The sequence below is a fragment of the Tachysurus vachellii genome, chromosome 5, assembly GCF_030014155.1.
Source record: "Tachysurus vachellii isolate PV-2020 chromosome 5, HZAU_Pvac_v1, whole genome shotgun sequence".
In the NCBI taxonomy this organism is placed as follows: domain Eukaryota; kingdom Metazoa; phylum Chordata; class Actinopteri; order Siluriformes; family Bagridae; genus Tachysurus; species Tachysurus vachellii.
Genome location: NC_083464.1, coordinates 10733335 through 10758687, shown reverse-complemented (window position 1 = coordinate 10758687; position 25353 = coordinate 10733335). Strand labels below are relative to the sequence as shown.

The following is a 25353-nucleotide window of genomic DNA, read 5'->3' as shown; positions in this document are numbered from 1 at the left end:
AACACTATGTATTATGTTAGTACACAAATAGTGTCATTAGTCCTTGAATGTCTAATGATTTTATATTTTTCTAATCAAATTTTATTAAAAGGTTCACACAGTTCACATTATGGTGACACTTATGTTCCTCTGTAAGCTGTTTGCAGTAACATTCTCCTACCAGAGAGGGCTTCAGATCCAAAATTGACACACTATCACTATCACGCTTTAAGACCAGCATAAAGACAAAGTGCTGTTTATATCTCATATCTTTGCTTTAAAATCGTTTAGATTGGACATGTTTAATCTTTCTTTCAGATTTATGTCCAAATATTCTTTCATGTTGATTCTCTTGATGGCGATTTAGGTCGATGCTTCGATGCACATATATAAAATTTCCCTTTTTTTGCATTTCTAAGTAAACCAAATAATCAAAAGGTATGGTCCGGAAAGAAATTTGAGCTTTATCACTCAGGAAAAGTAAGCACCACCTGCTAGCAGGACAGCAAGCACTTATTTTAATGCTCATGATTCCTGAATGATAGAGAATGTAGAAATGAACGAGTGTAGCTGGAATGAATGAAGTGGAAAGGTGGATATAGCAGCTAGATTTTTGCATACTAAAGCATGGGGGTGTTAGAAGTTACAGAAACTTTACCTAGTCTATATTATGTATTTGTCATTAAACAGTGTGCACTCAGTGGTGAAAACAAGCTTGTTTAATCAGATGTCATCATGAAAAGCTGTAAGGTTCAACTTAGATTTTAGTATTTAGTATTTTCAAATTAATGTAGGTCTCTTTACTGTACCTGGTGTTGGTGGTTTTGGTAGTATTCATTGGTAGTACATTTATTGCATTAAGTCACAGTTTCCCAAACAAGAGCTTGGGCCTGTCTGCTCTCATCTCTCAACACACGTGAAGCAGATACTCAGTGTTCTCAAAGGCATGTGTGTGTGTTGGGAGCTGAAAGGGGTGAAATTCTAAAACGTTTTGGGGGAAACAGACCCTTTTAGGAGATACTGCATTAGACAGACTGGTGGCTACATGCATAACCTGACACAGTAAAAGCATCCAGGTGGCTTGTGAGGAGCTAGTCATTCATCTACAGCCACATAGATGTGTACAATGTGCTGTACGTTGGGGAAACTATTTCATGCACATTCCTAAAATGAAATGCCATTCCTGGTTTTTCACTGAGCATCATAGGTGCCAGCTCAGTGGATGCTCTGAAGTTCAAGCACCCTCAAATATTTAAGGTAGGGTCCATTAAGCATGTGCACCAGATGCAGTGCTTGGAAAAATGACAATAAAGATGACAGACAAAAAAAAATAAATACATATTGAACAGAGTATAATACCAGTGGTGTTACTCATCATAGTATCTGTTTTTTGGTCTTTTATACTGATGTTACCATATCAACATGGCCACATACAGTATCATTTGCTTTCAGTGACAGCTGGCAATTTAAAGGCTGTGTCACGAACTCACATGCAAAATGGTATATTAAAATCGTACACTATTGAGGGTAGCAGGTAACCCATGACGGTGTGCAATTTTGACATACTATTTAGTGCACTGATATGTGATTTGGGACTCAGCCAGTGACAGAAGTGATATTCTTTCTCCTGCTACTCGCCATGCTGCTAGGGGCTTGAAGTGTTGATTATTTAAATGGTGCCAGTGTTTTTGTTGTAAATAGATGGCAGCAAATGTGAAGAGTAATCACTGTTTTCAGCTCATTCTGACATTAACAGACTTCATGAATGCTCAGTTGTACACGTAATTTCCTGCAAGGTTTTGGTTTGTTTGCTTATTCTCTTTTTGTTTGGATAATACCTCAATTTTGTTGAGGCACAAGGCATCTACTTTATGAAATTCTATGATTTCACAAATGTGTAACCTGTTATAAGCACGTAAATAATTTCATTAGCTATTCGACTATTTTTGAAAACAAGAGAGAGAAAGAGAGAGAGAGAGAGAGAGAGAGAGAGTGATAGAAAGAGAGAGAGCAAGTGAGAGAGAGAGAGAGAGTGATAGAAAGAGAGAGAGCAAGTGATAGAGAGAGAGAAAGAGAGCGAGTGAGAGAGAGTGAGTGAGAAAGAGAGAGAGAGAGAGAGAGAAAGAGCGAGTGTGAGAGAGAGAGTGAGAGAGAGAGCGAGTGAGAGAGTGAGTGAGAGAGAGAGCAATAGCGAGAGAGAGAGCGATAGAGAGAGAAAGAGGGAGCGAGTGAGAGAGAGAGAAAGAGGGAGAGAGGGAGAGAGAGAGAAAGAGAGAGAGAGTGAGTGAGAGAGAGAGAGCAAGTGAGCGAGTGAGAGAGAGAGAGAGAGAGAGAGAGAAAGAGCGAGTGTGAGAGAGAGAGAAAGCGAGTGAGAGAGAGCGCAAGTGAGAGAGAGAGAGAGAGAGAGAGAGAGAGAGAGAGAGAGAGAGAGAGAGAATATATAAATTTAATAAATAAAAAGTTCACAATGTAACTTTCAAGTCAGAACATATTCACTGCCTTACAGGCAAGTTTGCATGTCTCTTAGATGCATTTTTCTTAAATTAATAATCATAAACATCCATTTATAATTTTGTAAACAATGCAAATCAAAGTAGCACTATCCAACAGAGAGGGAGACACTGCAATTCCATGCCATCGTTGCACTGAGCGCAATAAAACCGTGCACTGAAGCACGAAATCTTCCAGTCCACTTGAGGCCTTTATAATGAAATAATGCACTCCAGAAAACATCAAGTGCCTATGATAGCTAATGATGCCATTTAGCTAGAACACATGAGGAGCTTACTGATAGTAACGCATACTGCTGGAGCAGAAGCCCTCAAGACAGGTGGTAAAATTGTATCAGGAGAAGCTCTGGCAGCTCCTCAATAATGTGCTGCTTCAGTTTAGAACCAGGGAAGATTGAATTCATACTAAAGATAAAAGTAAGAATATACTAAGAAAATGTGCATTTTGTTGATTGTTTGCAGGATTGTTTGACATATAAGATTGTTATTCAACCTCGGTGCGTAGAAGGCAGAGGATTGTATTTGAATCTAATTTGTCAGGGAAATGTAGATCTCTGGTGGCACACATTTCCAACATTAGGCTATGCCAGTGTCCAGCCAAACTCAGCTCTGTGGCAGGGTTACAGCACTCCATGCATGCAGCTCTGCTTTTTTGACACTTGGATGATTGGACAGAATGTCAGATGTGTTTGTGTAAGTTTTGCCAAAAAAAACAGATGTGCATTACAGATATAAATAGGCAAGCAAAGGCTATAGTCGCTGAGCTCTGTCTTGACTTATGCTTGATATTTTCTCTCAATATCTTAGCATATTCTCGGTATATATCCCAAGACATTCAACGTGTTCGGACAGCACACGATGCTATACAGAGTAAATTCGATTCATACTGTAGATGTTCTATTGAAGTGCTACAAGTCTAAATATTTTAGTTGTGTAAGTAAAATACCTGGAGCTGTTGCAATTATCTAAGCATCCACCTCCTCACTTCTCACTCCCAGATAAAAAATGAAAGGCGAGACTATATGTAGCTAAGCCATTTAAGCCTAGCAGTTTCAGAAATGTTTAACTGGGTGAAACGTGCAAGGGCCGCACGCAAGAATTGGATCACACCCCTTAACTTGTAACGTAGGTCACCATGTGACCGTATGAGCTCATCACACAGGTAGCTCTGGTTTTGGGCGTCTCACTCCTATGCAGATGGGAGCCAAACACAAACCTAGCGAGTCCCACAGACCACGCGCTATAAATAGAGCATTATCTATGCAACACAACATAGGCAGCTGACCAGGGTTATCAGACTGTACCTTTGTAAGGCAACAGGTGGTGAGTGTGTCAGTCAGTCAGTGAGGGAGCGAGCGATAGCAGCTATAGGTAAACATGCACCTCATAACTCTTAATTCTCCCAATCCTTAATGACAACTGTGTGATTAAATGGAGATTCTCAGTTCAAAATGAAATAAAAATTCAATTGTCCTTAAATAGGTTTTTGTAGATAATTACCTAAATGAAGTTTTGCCAAATGTTGTGTACACAGTAGAGATCATATTAATAATATTTCTCCAGAAATAGGCTCACTTACCCTTATATTACTATCATTGAATAGGCTTAAGCTCCGCCCACTTGGCACAAATACTTAATTCAATTCATTTCAGTTTTATCTGTATTGTCACAAATCAGAAATACAGGAATATATAAATTCAGGATATTAATTATTTATCATATAAAATAATATAAATTATTTATTATCTAATAAATTTTGTCACATCGTGTCATCGACATATCCTCGGATAAGATTGTTCCTCGATTTTATGTTGTTATGTGTCATTTTGATATACATGTCTATTAACTTTAAAACCTTAGAAAGCCTCATTCATTCATTTACATTACATTTACAGAATTTAGCAGACGCCCTTATCCATAGTGACTTACATTTTATCTCATTTTTATACATCTGAGCAATTGAGGGTTAAGGGCCTTGCTCAGGGGCCCAGCAGTGGCAGCTTGGTGGACGTAGGAATCAAACTCACAACCTTCCGATTGGTAGCCCAACACCTTAACCACTAGGCTACCACATCCCTACTCATGTTTAATATATACTGTATATTTTAAATTTAATTCCTAATTATAAGGGCATTACAAAGCAAATTCTCAAAATGTTGACCTCTGTTGTATTCAGATTCACTGGAGAATGGCATAAAATCACTGCATTTTACACAGTGCAATGGCGACAACGTAATTATAAAAAAAAAGTAAATAAAAATTTTGTTCTGTAAAGCCTTTTTCTTGTGAGCATCCTAACTGACATCAATACATTTACAGCATTTAGCAGACACCCTTATCCAGAGCGATTTACATTTTATCTCATTTATATACAACTGAGCATTTGAGGGTTAAGGGCCTTGCTCAGGGGCCCAGCAGTGGCAGCTTGGTGGACGCAGGAATTGAACTCACAACCTTCCTATTGGTAGCCCAACACCTTAACCACTAGGCTACCTGTACATTTGCCTACAATATAGACAAAGTCGGCAAAAATAAATGTAAATAAATAAAACAAATTCAGTATTTAAATTATTTCTGAGATTATCAGCAGTCTAGCAAAGATGTTTTGAATTATAAATTGGCCAAATTAGTATTATTTTGATTATACATATATGTAGATTATATTTACCCATATAGTCCTTGCATAATGGAGTTTCTGTAAATAACATGCTAATAACTCAGTTAAAAAACGATCCCATATACCATTTTTATTTCTTCATTCGGCTGCTCTCTGTTTGGGGTCGCCACATGGGATCACGTGGTCTACATATTAGATTTGGCACAGGTTTTACACTGGATGCCCTTCCTGATGCAACCATGCCATTTTTATCCGGGCATGGGATCAGCACTGAGAGTTAACTCTTTGGAGGCTGGGTTAGCGCCCTGACAGAATCGAACCCGGGGCGCCGGAATGAGAGCTCGAGATCATGGTCATTAATTATATTCATTCCTTTTAAATGTCTGCTTAGGTAGACTATCACTGCACTGCCTATAGTATGTATAATATTACCAATAAAAATCTTGTGTCTGGTTACTGTAGATACTTATATATCCATATAAATACATATAGTGTAACCTGTAAGTACTGTACAGTAGTTTATCTGGATAGAGTCACAGTCTGTGATATGTAATCGTTAACAGAATGCCAGCTTAACCCCTGACCTATGAGCCTCAACATAGATCTATTTTCCCAGAAGACCTTGCCATCCACCACAGGTGTAGACATATGGATATATATGTTTCTAGTTAATACTTTGTCCTACCTATAAAAAGGTCTTACAGAAGAACACATGATTTATATTTATGATTTATATATATTACAGTTTAATCAAGTGCAAGTTCCAGTAAAGCTTGTGTATTTGAGTCTTAAGGATGAGTAACACCGGGGAATCAAGAAAGAAAAGTTGATAATCTCTGAGCATACGTCATGTTCTAACACCACCAATTAGGTATTCAATGTGGAACGTCCAACGGTGCAGGGTACCACTTGTCAAGGTGTTAACTGCCAGCAGGCCTACTAAGGAATTAGCAGATAGCTGCATACTAAAGAGGCCAAAACATATATCCAAGAGCAAATTGGGATTACAAATGAGACAGTAACCAAACCATATATTCACAGACACAAAGGACAATTGAGTGAAGTCATAAAATCTTGCCTCTTTGACGCACGTTACCGAGAAACACAGCCGTTAAAAACACCTGATACATTTCATGGAAGGCTGATGATTCAATCAATTATAGATTGAAAGTGACTCAATGCCAGTGGTTTGAGTCGTCGTGTTTCTGTGACGTGTCATACACCTTCACTTAAAGTATTGGTCTTGTTTAAAGAGAGGGTTGTGGTAGCTTAGTGGTTAAGTTGTTGGACTGCTGATGAGTATGAATCTCAGGTCCACCAAGGTGCCTCTGCTGGGCCCCTGAGCAAGGCCCTTAACCCCTTAATTGCTCAGCTGTATAAATTGGAAAAAAAAGTAAGACTCTGGATATTGGTGTCTGCTAAAAACCAGAAACTAAAGAGAGGGGACTGTAAATATTCGCACATGGACATGGCAGGATAATTCTACCTCCTTAAAACAATATCAGAATTTGTTTTATACATTTTATTATTGATGAAGTCTAATATCTAGTAATCTTCAAGCTAAACCTCTAGCTTTTATTAGATATTCTGGTACATTTTGTCACTAAAACATCCAAGAACCATCTATTTGAACAGGAAAAGGCCATTTAACAGACATTGCCTGTGACTAGTCACAGACTGTTCCCAGAGTACTTCGACAAACTCATGAGAGCATCACATTTATTTGCCAGTAGCAGCTTCTGACATTATCTTCCTCTGAAAAGCTCTTTGAGTCATAGTCTTCCAAAAAATGTGTGTTATGTTAGAGACCAATGCTTGTTTGTGCACATACTAAACAGAATTGCAGCCTTCAAGATTTTGAAGCTTAGGGCCAGAAAAGGTGTCCAGAAAGAATTAATAAAATATTAAGCTTAAATAGTCACAATACTATATAGTAGTCACAAATACTAAACATTTGATGGTGTTAAAATAATAATAATAATAATAATAATAATAATAATAATAAGAAGAAGAAGAAGAAGAAGAAGAAGAAGAAGAAGAAGAAAACACAGGTAGCTCTGGATTTGGGTGATGAGAGATGAGGGCCGTGAACCAAACACAGACCTAGCAAGTTCCACAGACCACACACTATAAATAGAGCATTATCTATGCAACATGTTGGTGCATATACTATGCAGAATTGATGGGCAGAAACTATACAGGAACTATACATATTTACTATTAACCTTGTTGCTAGAAACGTGTAAAGAAAGTATTTATTTGGTAGATGGAAATAGTAGTATATACATGGCTAGTAACAAATGCTATATATCGGGTAGAACAAACAAACTACAACTTAAAAGTATATTGTAACATCTGTCTTATGCTAATCTGTGTGTATGTGTGTCATCTTGTGATAGTGTCATTATGTATAGCACATATGTTTAGCTTAGTAATTAAAAATGTATAGTTGAAGTACAGTAATACTGTAATTATAATTTATAGCCTATATTGGGAGCCCTGAATCTAAGGCTGGAATACACAAAAGACTGGACACCATTCCATTTCTCAGTGGACAATATATTAAGTTAATAAGTACTGTACTTACAGAAGTAAATAGTTAGTGCAGAGTGGCACTACTCCAAACATGTAGACCTACTGCAGGGTCAAAATCAAATACTAGGCATAAATGAGGCATTTTTCAACAAACTAGATTCAGCGATAAGCCATTGGTGCAGTAATTATGTTTCAAAAATGAGGAATGCATTTTCCTTTAGTTCAAAGACAGCTACACACCGGTAATAAGTTCTATGTCCCTCTGTGATTTTCACTGCAACACCCGGCACGAGTCTGATCCAACTGAACTTCCTGTGGTTCCTAATTTTCTAGCTGCTTTTAGTAAGCTCTACAGATTCTTTGCAGAGAATCATATTTCTTAACTATGTGGACTTTTAATTGGGGCCTGTGCATTTTCTGTCATACTCTACATTTTTTTTACACGTCGGACTCCGTATGGAGTCTCCAGTCCACCCCGATAAATTTTAGTGGGTATCTGAAATGCAGCCCGTCTGATAATATCTCCATCTATCCATCTCCGGTTACAAAAGCTTGCTTTAAAATCATTATGATATACATAGGTGAACTGACATATCCACAACATATACACACATGCGGAATAACATGTGAATTTCAAGCCACATACACACCCTCTCTAAGATTTCAGTTTCACTTCTTTGTTGGATTGAAGCACCTCACCAAACTGACATCCTCCTTCACCTCCTGGTCTACAGGGTGTGCATGCTCGTGTAACACATCCACTGTGATTAGAAGAGGTGATTAGAGGGTGAGTAAGTGAGTGGACCGTGGCACTAAATTACACCAGGATCACATTCATCTGAACCACAGTGACCTGTATATACTGTTATCAGGTTACTATGGCTCATGCTCAAAGTGAAGTCTTGTTTTTTCTTTTTGTGTGTTGCTGGGATGTGCTTGGTGGCAAAATGCCTTTGTGTTTATGTGCACATGGACTTTAAGCAATGCTAGGCCTCTGTCTGCTCATCCACTTTCTCTCTCAGCTCCATGTGGAAACGTTTTGGTATCTGTGTGGGAGCCACACCTGTTTTCTACTTCATCTTTTGGACAGCCATGTTAAAGCCTGCCATTATATCATAAACTTAAAACTGGTTATACAAAATATTTTCAGACTCAAGTAAATTCCACGTAATATATATGTAAGGAGAACAAAGAAAGAGGTACCGTATTTTCCGGACTATAAGCCGCAACTTTTTTCCCACGCTTTGAACTTTGCGGCTTAAACAATGACGCGGCTAATATATGGATTTTTCCCACCTTTCAAATTTTTAAAAAAAAAAACACATTCTGTGACGTGCTCAGTTTTTTGGCGGCATGAAGCTTTCATTTCACCAATGAAATTGCTGAACGGGTTAACTCCGACACCGAAGGAGATGACTTCAATGGTTTCAGTGCACAGGAGGAGGAAGATAGTGACCAATGACTTTCTTGATAGGCTACTGTTTACTGCTAATTTTTTATTTTTTGTTACAAGCCGTCTTTCGTTAAAGCCTATTTATTTTTGTTACAAGCCGTCTTTCGTTAAAGCCTATTTATTTTTGTTACAAGCCGTGTTTCGTTAAAACCTATTTATTTTTGTTACAAGCCGTGTTTCGTTAAAGCCTATTTATTTTTGTTACAAGCCGTGTTTCGTTAAAGCCTATTTATTTTTGTTACAAGCCGTGTTTCGTTAAAAACTGTGTAAAGTTAATTTGTTTCAATGTACCTGTAGGCACCTGCAGCTTATAGACATGTGCAGCTTATTTATGTTCAAAATAATAATTTTTTAAAAATTCAGTGGGTGAGGCTTATATTCAGGTGCGCTCAATAGTCCGGAAATTACGGTATGTATTTAAAAAATAAATCATCCTGTTTGATTTTGTAAGTTTGGTTCTGTAGCCTACAAAGACCTAATTACCAGGCTTGATGCAAAAATCACAGAAATGATGCAAGCAGTCAGTTCAACTTCAGTTTAACTTCAACTTAGATTTTCTTTAACCTTTGCATAGTTTAAGTATGCAAGGCTTGAAAGCTACAATTACAAGAGATCTTTCCAGAACTTTCAGACATGACTAATATATACCGACAACTTTACAGCTATTCTAAAAATGACCCACATTTACACAACAGCTCTCTGTATGTTCACTATAATCAGCCTGTGACAGCAGAAAGAAGAAGGAAAGTGCAGTAGAAAAAGATAAAGTGAGAGAGGAAGGGTGGTCGCATGCATTACACAAGTACTTAAGCAAATGATTCTGCACACGGAATGTGTCCCCACTGTGAAAGACAATATTAGCTGGTACATGAGGCTGGATAATTGGTGCACTTGCCCTACTGAGGTATTGAGACCATGCACATGGCCAGAGCCAGAGGAAGACATGGGCTTATTAACACCACATGTTGTCATGTGAATGCTCCACCTTCAATAGGACTCAATTAAGCGCAGAAAGACTTCATCAGATACATAAAACTTTACAGCGACCAAACCTGGTGACAGAAAGATGTATCGGGGGTACATTACTCCATATTGGCTAAAACAATCTTCCAGAATAGCTGGTCAAAACTTGACATTAAGTTATTGTTATAGACAATTTTTATGTATGCACAGTATACATACACTGTACACATGTACACACAAAACCATGAGACACTTTATTAGGAACACCTAATTAATTAAGTTTATATTCACATCAAACATCAAAGTGGGTGAAAAATCTCACGTAATTGTTACTTGAAGAAATGTAATTGTCGTGGTTATTGGTGACAGATGGGCTGGTGTGAGCATTTCAAGTCTCTAGAGTTTACACAGAATGAATAAATATCATGCATCAAGTGAGCAGCAAGTCTACGGCCAGAAAAGCCTTGTGAATAAGAGCCATCGGAGGAGAATTGTTGGACTGATTACAGTTCATATTAAGGCTACAGTCACTCAAATAATCACTATAAACAATTGTGGTGAGCAGCAGAGCATCTCAAAAACTGATACACACCACATCAGATTATACTACCATCAGCCAAGAAAACAATCTGAAGCTACAGTGGGCAAGGACTAAGTTGAAAACCAAGTAATGAACGAAAAGTTCACCTCCTAATGGATTTGTAACTGTTTAGAGCAGGCTATAGGTTTATCAAAGGTTTAAAACAATATTCAACATAAATAGATAACAGAACAGAAAACCACAATAAAATTAAACTCTGACATATTTGTGGACATGACAGATTTAAAGCTGATATTTAAATGTCACACTTGATATGTTCATTCAGAGAAATGTTGAAATCATTGCTTTGAGGGGAAGTTCAAAGTAAAGAACCGAAACACACACACACAATTGTCAGGACGCTGTTCAGTTAGAGGGATGTCTCCAATTGTTCTATTACAGAAAACAGTCTGTGTGGACCTACCACTGTCTTTAGCCAGGAAAGGCACTGAAGCAATGTCTGATAAGAGCAAGAGAATAGGCACATTGGGGAGAAGCAAAGAGAATGACAAAAAGTAAGATTGACAGAAAGCCATGGACAAGCCCAGAGAGACTGAGAGAAAGACAGAGAGAAACAAAAAGGAACATAGCAAGATGATGAAAGCCATGTAGAAAGGGTCAGGCGCTCAAGGGATGCCGCAGGGTTCTAGCTCTTAGCTCTGTTTATTGACAGTAGGGAACATGGGTTGACTGTGTTTGCACAGACCAAACAGAGTCAAGCTGACCTAGGGGAAACAAACTATCTCCAAGTCAAGATGGCACATCGAAAAAGATACAAACTTCTCTACTATTGTGATTCAAACTACTCTGTGCAGCAAAAACAGTCATCTGGTCTGCATGAGATGCAAAAACATATATAATAATCAGCTGGTTGACTTACCACCAGGTTCCCAATCACCATGACCAGCATGAAGACCAGGATGCAAAGGGGCTGTCCAGCAACCTCCATACAATCCCACATGGTCTCGATCCATTCACCACACAGCACCCGGAACACGATTAGAAAGGAGTGGAAGAAGTCTTTCATATGCCATCGTGGCAGTTTACAATCCTTGGAGAGCTTGCATACACACAGCTCATAATTCTTCCCAAACAGCTGCATGCCCACCACGGCGAAGATGAAGACAATGATGGCCAATACCAGAGTGAGGTTTCCTAAGGCACCCACAGAGTTGCCTATGATCTTTATCAGGGTGTTCAGTGTGGGCCATGACTTGGCCAGCTTGAAGACTCGCAACTGTGAGAGGAAACAATGACTTTCATTATATAATATATTTGCTGTAATAATATAATAATGTCATGGGAATGAATCTAATTCAGCCATTACAGAAGTCTACTTTCTTTCTGCAATATCTAGTGCTTTTTTCCTTATAAAAAGGTGCCAACATATACAGCTTAGATATTGTATTTATGATTTTTGACCCTTTCATCCAGTCTTATAAGAGACATCCAAAAAATCCATTTACCTGCTTTCTTCAACTGAATCAGATATCAGAAAAACGTGCACAAAATGTACCCAATAGAAAAGGCAATTCAATGAATGGGAAAGCACATAGAATGTGATATACAACTCTATCTAAATGGCCTGTGAATTTAGAAACCTCGGTCTTATCACTAAAAAACAATTTTGGATATCTGTTGATTATTTGATTATGACCAATAATCATCTGATGTATTTTGTGCATTCAAGTTGCTTGAATGGGTTAATGTTTAATATCCATGTCACCAATAAATGTAAAGACATTTTTTTTCTGTTAAAGTCTGCCTACTTATTATATACTTAAAAACAACATACACATGCTAATTTTGTAACAATTATAATGTAAGCTCATACACACAGATGCTAACTTACTAACACTGCAGCTAAATATCTGTTTAACATTCCTCTATCCGCTAGGATTATTAGCAATGTATGCATTTCCGCTTACTTCTGATTAAGCCATTAATATTAAGGAAATATTAACATGCTTAAATAAGACATTACCAGTCTGAAGGAGCGCAGGACGGACAGGCCTTCTACATTAGAAAGCCCAAGTTCCATCAAGCTGAGACAAACAATGAAGCTGTCAAAGATGTTCCAGCCCTGTTGGAAGTAGTAGTATGGGTCCTGGGCGATGATCTTCAGGACCATCTCAGCTGTGAAGATTCCTGTGAAGACCTGTGAGTGTAGAAACAAGAATTCATGTAGAATCATTTTGATTAAAAATCAGTAAGCACTTATGTTACTATACTTATTTTACTATAGTTAAATATATAATAATGTGCGTACATTTACTCATAAAGAAACACTTTTAAACCTAATTATTTTCTAATAGAATCATTAATCTGTAATGTGTGGTTACAATAGACAAGATTTTTTCACATTTTCCCATAATAAGAATCAAACTGAAGTATATTTGCTCAAAACTCAATTTTAGTGTCCGAGTTAAGGGCAACTGTTGGGGCATTCAGTTAGCATTTATTTGAAATCCATATTTTTGTAGATTGCTTTCATGAATTATTAAAAAGGTGTTTTGTAAGATAGTTTGAAAATGTAATAATTTCTCCTTTCAGCAATGCTTTTTCCCCGGAGAGGAATTTGTGCTTATTGTTACTAACAAATAACATGAATACAACACAACCTGAGAGAAAATAACCACAAGCAAACAGAATTTAATATTACTGTAATCCTCTAGCATGTAAAAGTTGCATGGACCTACATGAGAACAGCTTTGTTTAATACTAATATCGAACATATCAGGTATGAATGCCATCAGTACCTTGAGACACTTCTTGTTGAGTTTAGCTCACTCTTCTTCTGGGGTTTTATTGTTGTAGTTTTTTGGTGTTTCACCTCATGCTCGAAATAAAATGTTTGCTTTTTATCTTAGACTCGTTAAACTGTCAGTTGCAAACTCATTCCCAGTTCCAGTGGTGTTTTGTCCATTTGTACAAGCCATTGCATTTGTATAATAAGGTTCTGCTATTATTGGATGCGGCTAAGGATCGTTAAGTCACATGTATTTTATTTATATAAATGGTTTCAACAGTGGAATTTCAGAAATAAGTTAAGGTGTCAGGAAATCATTTCAAAATTCTGGTCCTTGGTAATTCATCGGTTATTAGTAATTCTTGCTTGAGTGTTGTATTATTTCACTGGGCTTATTTTATGCTCCTGCTTGGTTTATGATTAAAACATTTAACTTGGCTGTTAACATTACCGGTCTGAAGGAATGCAGGACAGACAAGCCCCTCTTTATTAGAGCTCTACCAAACTGAGACAAACAATGAAGCTGACAAAGATGTTCCAGCCCTGCTGGAAAGTATGGGTCCAGGTTGAGGATTTTCAGGACCATGTGTTGGTAATTCTTGGATCTTCATTTTGCCCAGTTTCAGTCAAAACATCTCCTAAGCAATTGTTTTATTATTTTATGATCATAGAGATGGTTGCATTCTTAAAATAGCCTTTTGTAACCATGAATTTTTAGGAGAGTTGTACAAGACGTGCTAGGGCATTAGTAAAATCTGCAACTACTTGGACAAGACTGCTTTTTGCCGTTTATTTTCCCTTGAAGATGGTGTCGTTCTGTTTGTTGTTGCCCAGAGAAAGGCTCATGAATGTGACACAAGATACGTGAACCAAGCACTGTGGGAGGCTGCACATCACAGACAGAGCTGGGCCTTGTAAAGCTGGCTTGCCCTGTCACTAGCCTCACCTTTGTGAAGCTTTGCAGGTTTCAATATTACATCATCTGAGTGTGTTCTGTCTGTCATCTGTGTGTGCCTTTTGTCTTTAATCTAAAGACCTGGCCAAGATGGATCTCTGCTAATTTCTTTGAACTCTTTTTCACCCCAAATCCTGTACAATATGTAATGACTCAAGAAAGTGAAGCATTATCTGCCATGTTCTCTCCTCACATGACCCTGTGTTGACCATCATATTCTGAAGGATGTAAACAGCATTGATGCTTACTACACTTGAGACCTAGAGCGGCTATGTATAATGCTTAGGTAAGAAAGATGTATGATTGGGCAGATTCATTGTGACTGGCATTAGGGGCTCATCCTCCGTCGCCTCAAGTGGGCCACTGTCAACACTCACCTTTCAACAAAAAGGAGCTGCATTCTCATTTCCATCTCCACAGTGTAATTAGCTCAGCATACTGCTCATTAGTCTTGATGAGCTGCTGCCAAATGTGATTATCATACTACATGGAAAAAAGCTCCTACAGAAGGGGGCATCTTGATTATTTGGGGGTTTCTAATATAAATTTTGTAACACCATGGGGCATTCCACAAGACAACACCTCAGCCAAAAAGCTGCAATGTAACCAGCTTTCATCTGAAAAGAAAAGAACATGCAGAAGCCAAACCTGGAGTGTACAAAATCCAGAAGCGTATGGTGAAAAGTCTCAAATTTTAAAATGTACCATATTTACTAAAAAAAGGCTTTTCTAGTTTGTTTGCTCACTTGCATTCTTGTACTTATTTAGATATTCCACCCTATCAATTTGAATGACTTGGCAGCAGTGAACAAGGCTGTTCTTCATTTCCAATATGTGTTTGAGACTTTTAGATAGTAAAGACAGGGTAAGTAGGAGTGTCAAATTATCATTGCTTAACATTTTTGGGGGAGAATTTATACCCATTAGCTTTTTTACTGTTTTTAGAACAGTGTGGAATTGATACTTTTAGTATGTTTTCTCTGTGGTTTGGGTTGATTTTACATGGTACCTTATAAGAATAAGCCAAAATAAAAAAATAAATAAAACGGCAACAAAAAAGAGCATGTTAGTCTAAATACATCCTCATAAAATGCTTTTGTTCACTGATCAGAAATATGGTGATGGGGGAAAAAAGTAGACATTCACTAAGTGCATTAGAGCATTTAGTCATAGAGCCGACTGTCAATAAATTACGAGCTAATTATTTGATTTTTTGATTGTTGATTACAGCTGTTATTTTCTCTTTTTATGTCAAGTCCAAATATCCAGAACATGTTTCTGTAGAGCAACAGCACTGTCATTTCTTACTCTTACGTCATAAGCTTAGTATCTACAAAAAAAAATAAAATGCCTTCTACACCCGAAATCACAACATTTTTGGTTCGCTTCATGCAATCAGTTTGATTTAGCATAAAACTGCTTTCTCACTGCAATTCAGATCAGTGGTTTTGGTCTTCACCCATGTGTAATTATTGTGTTATCTACCTAAATGAACTGCATCAAAGAGAAAAGTAAACAGATTAAACTCTGCATACAGTATGTGAAGGCACAGTTGGTCTTACTTTTAGAACTGAGAGTGGGCAGGATAAATGGAAAAAAACCTGGTAATGCTGTAACAAAATGCTCGATTATGTTTTCATCCGCATGAAGACTAATACTGATACTGTAATCATCAGCAATTTCTTTTCTATCATCTAAATACGACAAAATGTAACAGTGGTGAATATCGGTTAGTCACGTTGTGTATCGGAGAGGTGACGCTGCCATAATCACAGCTTTAGTACTGATTGGGTCTTGTAACCTAACTTAGGTTTTGCATGATTTTCAAAGCTTAAAAGGAATGCCTAACTCTAGACACTCAGACAAAACAAAGCAAGTATCTGAGGTTAGTGAAACGTTATCTGGACAACTGCAGACTATGGTACGCATGACTCATCGAAAGGCTGACTCAAAGCTGCCTTCCATTCGCTCTTTCCATCTCTTCATCCTGGAGACAACTCTTCATGTTTCAGTGTTGAACAGTACAAACGCTGCATTAGACAACATAACAAGTGTGTTGTCTGTGAGACATACAGCATATGCTAGATCCACACAGGATCTTACAGACACAAGCCTGGGTGTTTTTTTTTCCATCAACAACAGAAAGTGGAGAGATGCTGTGTAACTTTCTTTCTGTGCAACACCAATTGTAGTGAATCAATGACATAACAGATACAGTAGACCCGATTAGACATGAGATACAAGAACATCGTACAGCATTCTACATGATCTCCATTTTGTTCAGTTCAAGTGTCCCAGCTCTTATAGAGTATGCCGATAGCTAAAGAAAAATAATCGTTTAAATTACATTTTTTTGTCAAATTTGTAATGTTCTTATGGTCTTATGTTGCATAATGGGGCATTTACTCTGTAAGCAAGTCACACGTAACAAGCAATAAATCAGCCGCTGAAACATCATCACTGATTTTCCTGTAATACAGGTTTAAATGTTTACAAAAATACAAAGAAAATTGTTAATTTATGGCTATATTTTAATTTATCCTAACTGCTAGTCAATCATTCATTCATCTTCTACCGCTTATCCGAACTACCTCGGGTCACGGGGAGCCTGTGCCTATCTCAGGCGTCATCGGGCATCAAGGCAGGATACACCCTGGACGGAGTGCCAAACCATCGCAGGGCACACACACACTCTCATTCACTCACGCAATCACACACTACGGACAATTTTTCCAGAGATGCCAATCAACCTACCATGCATGTCTTTGGACTGGGGGAGGAAACCAGAGTACCCGGAGGAAACCCCCGAGGCACGGGGAGAACATGCAAACTCCACACACACAAGGCGGAGGTGGGAATCGAACCCCCAACCCTGGAGGTGTGAGGCGATTGTGCTAACCAATAAGCTACCGTGCCCCTAGTCAATCATCATTCAGGATAAATACGCCATTTAAACACTGACAAAATTTGACCAAATTTAAAGATTCAGTGCAGTCAAAAGAAAAAGAAACTTATTATGAGATTATTAAGGGATGGTGTATTAAGAAATGTCAGAGAGAATCTAATCATGGATGGGCATTTGGTCGCCTAGTGGCTAAGGTGTTGGGCTACCAATTGGAAGGTTGTGAGTTCGATCCCTGGTCCACCAAGCTGCCACTGTTGGGCCCCTGAGCAAGGCCCTTAACCCTCAATTGCTCAGTTGTATAAAAAAAAAATACATAATGTAAGTCGCTCTGGATAAGGACGTCTGCCAAATGCTGAATGTAAATGTAAATGTAATCTTAAAGAATAATAAGCATCTATGTGTGTAGGCAGCTTCAGGAAGTTAGTAAATGTGAAGTAACTTGAATTAAAGCCATTCAGCTCTATTGATAATTATAAAAATGCTAGCTAATATCTATAAATAGATGGAATGTGGTTCTCTGTCACAAAATTAAAAATATTCTGTATTCACTGTCCTCTCTAATCCCACTTTAAACACCACTGTATTAGAGCATTGCTAGCTAGATTGCCAAAATGTTAATCTCGAAACATTTCTTTTCCCCAAAGAGAACAAATACCACATGAGAATGTAGTATCCATCAACAATGAAGCTTCTTAGGCTCAATCATTTTTGACAAATATGTCAGACAGAACTATATACTGAGGCCTAAAAAACGAGACCATGCTACGTTTATGCCTCAGTTATAAAATCTGTGCAGGATCTCCTTCAACTAACAATTCTGTGAACCATCATGTGATGTAAGTGCCAAATAATGTACTCTCCACCGCACACTGCTACTGTGTTTTGAATATGATTACATCTACAAAGCAGCCCTGGACCATACAGGCTATTTACCGGCATCAAGACAGAAGTGAGACTGAGTCAATACCATCATAAGTCATGCAAAAATAATGATTTCCTGAGAGGATGCATATATTTTCACATGCACGCTCCTCCACCCAATATGTTCCCATGACCCCAGTGTTGAGGAAACTGCTCCAAATCTACAGTTTGATAAACACCAGCTTGCACAGTGGAGCGAAGCATATTGATTTGACTGAGTGCTGTTGTCCTGACATGACTCCTCTTCAAGACATAATACAGACCATCTAGTCACAACACGCAGAGGTACACGGCAAGAGTGTAATGCAGAGAACAAAGGAATGGTGACATGGATGGATGTTACTTGTTTGCTTGTTTGCATAATGTATTACATAGGCAGCGGCTCAAGGCGTACCGCAGTTTATTCGATACTTACACAAGACAAGAGTCGAATTTTTGAATCAATTGCATATATGATATGCCTTCGCTTACCTTGTAGTTATGAGAATTTATAAGTTCAGAAAAATGAAAAATATTTTGTATTTCAAATTGATGAAGGATTTAAGCATGTTGTCATACATCACAATTATCATCATCATTTATCCCTGAAATGCTTGTTTTCTGATATCCTTTATCAATTTATGTGTCAGTAATATATATTTTAAAACCAGTTTTCACAAAATAATTGTACAGGATTTGTATCCATGTACATGTTCATATCTATCTCTGTTTAGAACAGATATTACAGAGATATTTCCCCAAATCTATCTTATCTTTTAATTTATATATACATTCAATTTAAGCTAAATGGTATTTGAGACTGAAGATTATTTGAAATTCTCACTGACGCTCTTACATCATGCATATCGTTTTTTTTTTTTGTTTGTTTTTTATACTGTCTCCCAAGGAAACAAGCCTGTCTGCTACAATCGCTTTGTCTTCTGTAATGAACAACAGACTTGCAGAAATGCTGCTCTTGCATGTTACACCAATTGTAGCGCTGGATATAATGAGCAAGCTGCGGGAGAGGTGAGCGTGTCCCTTTATCTTGACAAGTCATAGTGAAAAAAATTTCAGGGACAGCAAAGAAAACATCATTTTTAAGCTTTCACTTGAAACCCTTCCAAAGTTTTTTTCATTCTAATCTATGAAACTCTTATGTTCCGCCTTCCTCTAACTGCCCTTGGGATTTAAGATTTTATATTCAACATACTGTCTCCTACTCACCAGGTTGCCCACAGAAAGCATCTTGTTGAAGTCGTCTGTCATTGGGTAATGCTCCAAGGCCATAAAGAGTGTGTTGAGCACGATGCAGATGGTGATTGTCAGGTCCAGAAAGGGATCCATTACCATGATCTTGACCCACTCTTTCAGTCTGAGCCATCTAGGGCAGCACGTCCACACCAGGTACTTGTGGGCAAATGTATACCAGCAGGGATGGCATTTCTGGTGGGCTTCCTCCAGCTCTGTTCACATAAAACATGCAGGCTTCATTTACTAAAAAGAATTTTATACACAAAAGACATCCTCAAGTCAGTACCTGGAACATATATACATATATATATATATATATATACACACACACACTCACCGGCCACTTTATTAGGTACACCTGTCCAACTGCTCGTTAACGCAAATTTCTAATCAGCCAATCACATGGCAGCAACTCACATGCCGCAGCATTTAGGCATGTATACATGGTCAAGACGATCTGCTGCAGTTCAAACCGAGAATCAGAATGTGGAAGAAAGGTGATTTAAGTGACTTTGAACGTGGCTTGGTTGTTGGTGCCAGACGGGCTGGTCTGAGTATTTCAGAAACTGCTGATCTACTGGGATTTTCACGTACAACCATCTCTAGGGTTTACAGAGAATGGTCCGAAAAAGAGAAAATATCCAGTGAGCAGCAGTTCTGTGGGCGCAAATGCCTTGTTGATGCCAGAGGTCAGAGGAGAATGGCCAGACTGGTTCGAGCTGATAGAAAGGCAACAGTAACTCAAATAATCACTCGTTACAACTGAGGTATACAGAAGAGCATCTCTGAACACACAACTCGTCGAACCTTGAGGCAGATGGGCTACACCAGAAGACCACACCAGTACTAGTAAGGGTAAAGTAAGCAGATAAAAACTATATATATATATATATATATATATATATATATATATATATATATATATTCCCTTTACTACTGTACAGATAATTTTTTGACATGGGCAGACAAAAAGCATTTCACTTCATGTTGTACTGTTTATATATAATTGTGTATTTGACATATAATTTGAATTTGATAAAATGGAGCCATCACATCTTTACTGATTTACTTTTCATGGTCAGTCAATTACCTTTATCCCAAACATGACGGAGATTCGACTGTATTATGGAGACTGATAGAGCAACACATTTATTGAGACTGTAATACACTGAAATGCTAAATTAGCCTTAAGATCTCTTAATCAGTATTAATAACAGCATAAGTTAACATTTACAATTCATAAATCACAGCACAATGATATATAAATGCTATGTTTTAAATAATAAAAAAGCATGACAAAAAAATATTATCTGTATTAACCAACGTTTACTCCATCTGTTCTCCAGACAAATCCGTCAACTTAATAATAGTAGGCTTTAATTAATATTTGTGGAGGTTATTTGACAGAATAAATAAGTGAGGCTGAATGATCCCAGTGGTTCCGGCATTTACAGAAACCTGAGTTCAGCTTATTAGCAATGTTTAATAACACGCTTTAATTGCTGAAAATTATTTTTACTCAGGAAGTAAATAAGTGTTAGTTAACACCTTAAAATCTCAGAACCAGCTGGTAGGTCCTGGGTCATACTCCACACTTTAGTATGAGTTTCACTGTACTGCATAATTCATAGTAGGTAATGAATAATATATTTTAAGGTTAATAATAAACAGGCTTTATCATGTAAGTATGCATGTATTTAGTTAACATTTATACGAAAGATAATCCACTGTTAACCTTATTATCTAAAAGTAACTGTATAAAAAGCTATTGATTCTGCAGACCTTTAGTACTGTTTGGCTGCTTAAACAAATGTTTCAGCTTTAATCCTTCATCAGTGATTAATCTTATGTGAGACTTTCCAATTCTTAAATTGACTATAAATCACTATGTGACATATTTAACAAGACTTTACCTGGATTGCTTCACAAGGTTTAAACACCACTTCAAGACACTTAGTTTTAAAAAAACTACTCTTCATGCCATTCTTCATTTGAAGTTACTTGCACCACAGTGGTGTAGAGTTCAAATCTGATTGGCTAGAAGGTGTTTATTCATTTCTATAACAGCAGATCTGATAGTAATGTCAACTGTAATTTAAATTACAGGTTTATGTGCTAGCAGCATGCTGTTCTTAAGTGTAATAATAAATACGATTTAAACATTTGGTAGCTTCCAAAAAAATAAATAAATAAAATAAAACATATATTTTACAGTTTTTGTAAGGAGATGTTACTTTAATATTTATGGAAGGAGTCTCCAGTGTCAGCGCATTGTACCTGTTACAGGAGAATCGAATTAATTTACTTTTTCTACTTCTTCTAATTTAGATCAGAGAGAAGCTGGTGAGGGCCTGACTGTTCATAGCTGCTCCAGTGTAAGTGATAACAGTAATTCACTTTTTTTGCAGACATTCCACAACATAAAAATAACTATGAACTGATTAAAAAAGTGTGAGGTGTTAATTTGAGTTTTAAATGTTAACTCAGACTTTCAGGACTTCAGTGCTCATAAATGTTAACTAGTGCAGTTCATGATGTTAGTTACTGCTATCAATTAGCTAATGTGAAAAAAAATAAAAAAAAATAAAAAAATAAAAAACATGACAAACTGCATATGAGAACTCAGAAAAGGTCAGCATTTTTATTTTTCATTTTGAGAGCGTTGGGCCGTGATGTAGGAGAGGGGGCTGCAGCAGATGCATCCGTTTCTAATGAGGAATGTGATAAAGACAGACAGCACGTCCATTTCCTTGACTTGGGAGGACTAATGTATGAGCTAACTTCTCAGATGTGTTTGTGGTCGTGTCATTCTTTACTGCGAGTGCAGCCACCCTGTCAGACTCCATTTCATTCACTCCGAATGGATATTTACCAATCAGTGAACACAATGGCCAACTCACTTCTGCTCAGAACACAAATGTAACTAGATAAAATTTTCCAGCCTCTTTTTTAAAATTATTCTAACTGTAGCTACTGCTAACCGCATGTCCCGCTAATGGTCCGACTGTATGTATAAGGATACAAGCAAAAAGAGAAGAGAAGCTTAATGACAACCATGTGACTAAATCTCAATTACAGTATAAGTCACAGCTTACAATAATTACAAAATAATGATCATAGATTCAGTCATGTGACAATTTCAAGCTCAGTACTATACTTGGTTTTACTGTGTCTTGCCATGTCAGCTTTTGTATCAGTGATAATGAGGATTGGCATTTTCTCATGCTAGCAAACCTAAAATTGTCCCTCTTTGTCCTTTTGTTAGCAACTTTTCTGCTGACAAATCAACAATTGGAGACCATAGGATTTATAGGTGAGACTTTTATTAAATATGACTTTATTATACTTTGGAAACAGAAATAGTTTTTTGAAGCTTAAGTCATTAGAAAACTACACTTTGGTTAAATGTCAAATAATTATCTACAGATGGAATATACAAGTTAACTGCTAATTGAAAAGTGCCACCACTAAATGTTTCATAAAAGCTCAATCGAGTCAGCATTTTATTTCAATAGGTATCAGTTTTCATCACTTTAATACATTGGTTTTGTGGGACATTGTTCTATTCTCTATCCTAATATTTCAAATGTATTCTTTATTCTAAAGATTTAATATAGAATAATTGTTTTAATATCCTCTATTTTAAAGCTTCACATTTCTACATGTCACAGAGTATTAGTAATTATATCCTGGCTGTCTAATAATTCGAGAGACGGACCATTCCTGCACCCACTCCACTTAGACATCAGGTAGGCGGACAAGCACTTTCTCAGCCTGATGAAGTATGGCTTTGGAAAATGAATGCCTAGACGTATCAGATATTTTGCAAACGTTAAGACTCAAACAATTCAGGAGACAACTTAATTAGTTCATAGCACTTGGTAAAAACTTTTAAATGTGCATATAACATCCTATAACATGTCAGGTTTCTGTCTGCTTGCACACATTTCTTTCATTTTTACACAAATATACGCGTGTGGATTTAAATATCTGCGGCTCACACACGGATTTGCTTTGCTCACACACAAAACTGTCTGTATCGTGCTCTTTTTCACACATTCAGCTTTCATTCTCAGTCTGCCATAAATGTTCACGCAGTCAGAAATGGATACAGGTTTTAATAAAAGAAGAAGAAATGCGCCTCCAACTCTGACACTATAATGTTAATGCCGGAAAGCTACTAACAAAACCCCTGAGAAACCCCAATCAATATCACAGGATCTGTCCACATTTGCCTTTTTACTTTGCACTCACTAATATCAGACCTACAGCAAGATTAAAGGAGCTGCAGGAATATCTGACAAGTACTGATTACTCTTTTCATGTGACAGCAATCTCTCCTTTCTGGGCTACGGTGTAAGGTGGCTAGAAAGAAGTCCTTTCTCACAAAAAGCATCCAGGCTCAAATAAATCACCCCAAATCATGTAGCGGAATGGTCTGATAAGACCAAAGGTATAATAATTTCATAATTCCAAAAGGTATGTTCAGTGCAAAAAATAAAAAAATCCCCAAATGATCACCATAGCCACAGTGCAGCATGGTGGTGGCAGCAATCATGCTTTAGGGGCTGCTGTTATTTAGCCAGAACAGAAGCTTGTTTGAAGCTCGAGGGAATCATGACTAGCTACACGATCCATGCAATTTTAGGTCAAAACCTTCAGGTGTCTGTTAGTAAGCAGAATATTTCTCTTTTCAGCACTACAATGACCCAAAACATAACAAGATCAACAAAGAAATGACTTAACCAATAGAAGATCGATGTTTTGCGTGATCTAGCCTGATCGCAGACCTGAATACAAGTACAAATCTGTGCGGTAACCTGAAGCAGGTACTTTTGATAGATCTAGAATGTTTTTGCAAGAAAAAAGTGGGAACCTATTGCAAGTCAGGATGTTCCATGCATGGACTGAGAGAGAAGATTAAAAATAATGGTGTAATAAAAATCAATTCTTCAACAAAGTTTAGTTTAGGGGTGTGCACACTTATGCAACTAGGTTATTGTAACTTTTTTCTTTTCCTTTTTTCTCTTAAACCTTTTCTTTTTTAGACACTGTAATTTAACAGTGAGCTTGGAAAAGGTTCTGCCATGATTATCTTAGTTTCTTTTTTTCATCTTGTGTCAAAAATCTGCCGTTTTAACCTGCGTGTTTAGACTTTTATATCCATTCTTCCACAGCAATTTACCTTTTAAGACGTTTTAAAAATGTACTAAAGAATAATACAGTACTACATAATTTTTATCCATTATAGTTACTTTTACTGCTGTGGAATGTCTGCAAAACAAGGTTGTTCCTGTTATAAGTCCAATAAACCACTGTTCCCTCTCCAGCCTGTCTTATTTTCTGTATCTTGAAGTTAATAATACAAAGAATGCAGCTTGAGAAACCACACAGCCGTTCGTCCTGCAGACATTATCCATCATTTTCTGTGCCGCTTATCCTACTGGAGCCTATCCCTGGGGACTCGTGGCACAAGACTGGGGACACCCTTGACAGGGTGCCAACCAATTGCAAGGGATAATCACACACACACACAAACACACACACACACACACACACACACACTACTGATAATTTAGAGATGCCAATCAGCAATCGAGTACCTGGTAGAAACTTGAGGAAAACATATCAACATATCAACAGGCAGAAAGAGAAGAGGCAGCAATCAAACCACCAACCCCAGAGGCTTGAGGCAAATGTGTTAGCCACTTACTGTGGCTCAAATGTAAAAGAATAGTTTTACCTATGACTGATAAGCACTGGCTTTAGAGACATTAGACTTTTTAAAATATGAAAGGTCTGTCATACAAGTGACTGTGTAAGTTGTTACTATAGAAACATATTAGAAAAAGTACATTAATATGAACCTGTGATTTACCTTGCAGCAGGAACCCACTGTTTGAGCTGCGCTCATAGAAAATTAAGCAACACCTTCTGAGTATTTAACAGTGCT

At 37.4% G+C, this 25353-nt stretch overlaps 1 protein-coding gene across 3 annotated transcripts in view; it reads right to left on the bottom strand.

Annotated features, from left to right (window-relative positions):
* scn5lab (sodium channel, voltage gated, type V-like, alpha b) overlaps positions 1-25353 on the bottom strand; it is a 118285-nt gene that overhangs the window by 42280 nt on the left and 50652 nt on the right. For all 3 annotated transcript variants that reach the window (XM_060869693.1, XM_060869694.1, XM_060869695.1), the window contains 3 exons: positions 19374-19612; positions 12622-12795; positions 11518-11874 (listed from right to left, as the gene is read on the bottom strand). In XM_060869693.1, coding sequence (XP_060725676.1) covers positions 11518-11874; positions 12622-12795; positions 19374-19612 — 770 coding nt within the window. The remainder of the gene's footprint in view (positions 1-11517; positions 11875-12621; positions 12796-19373; positions 19613-25353) is intronic.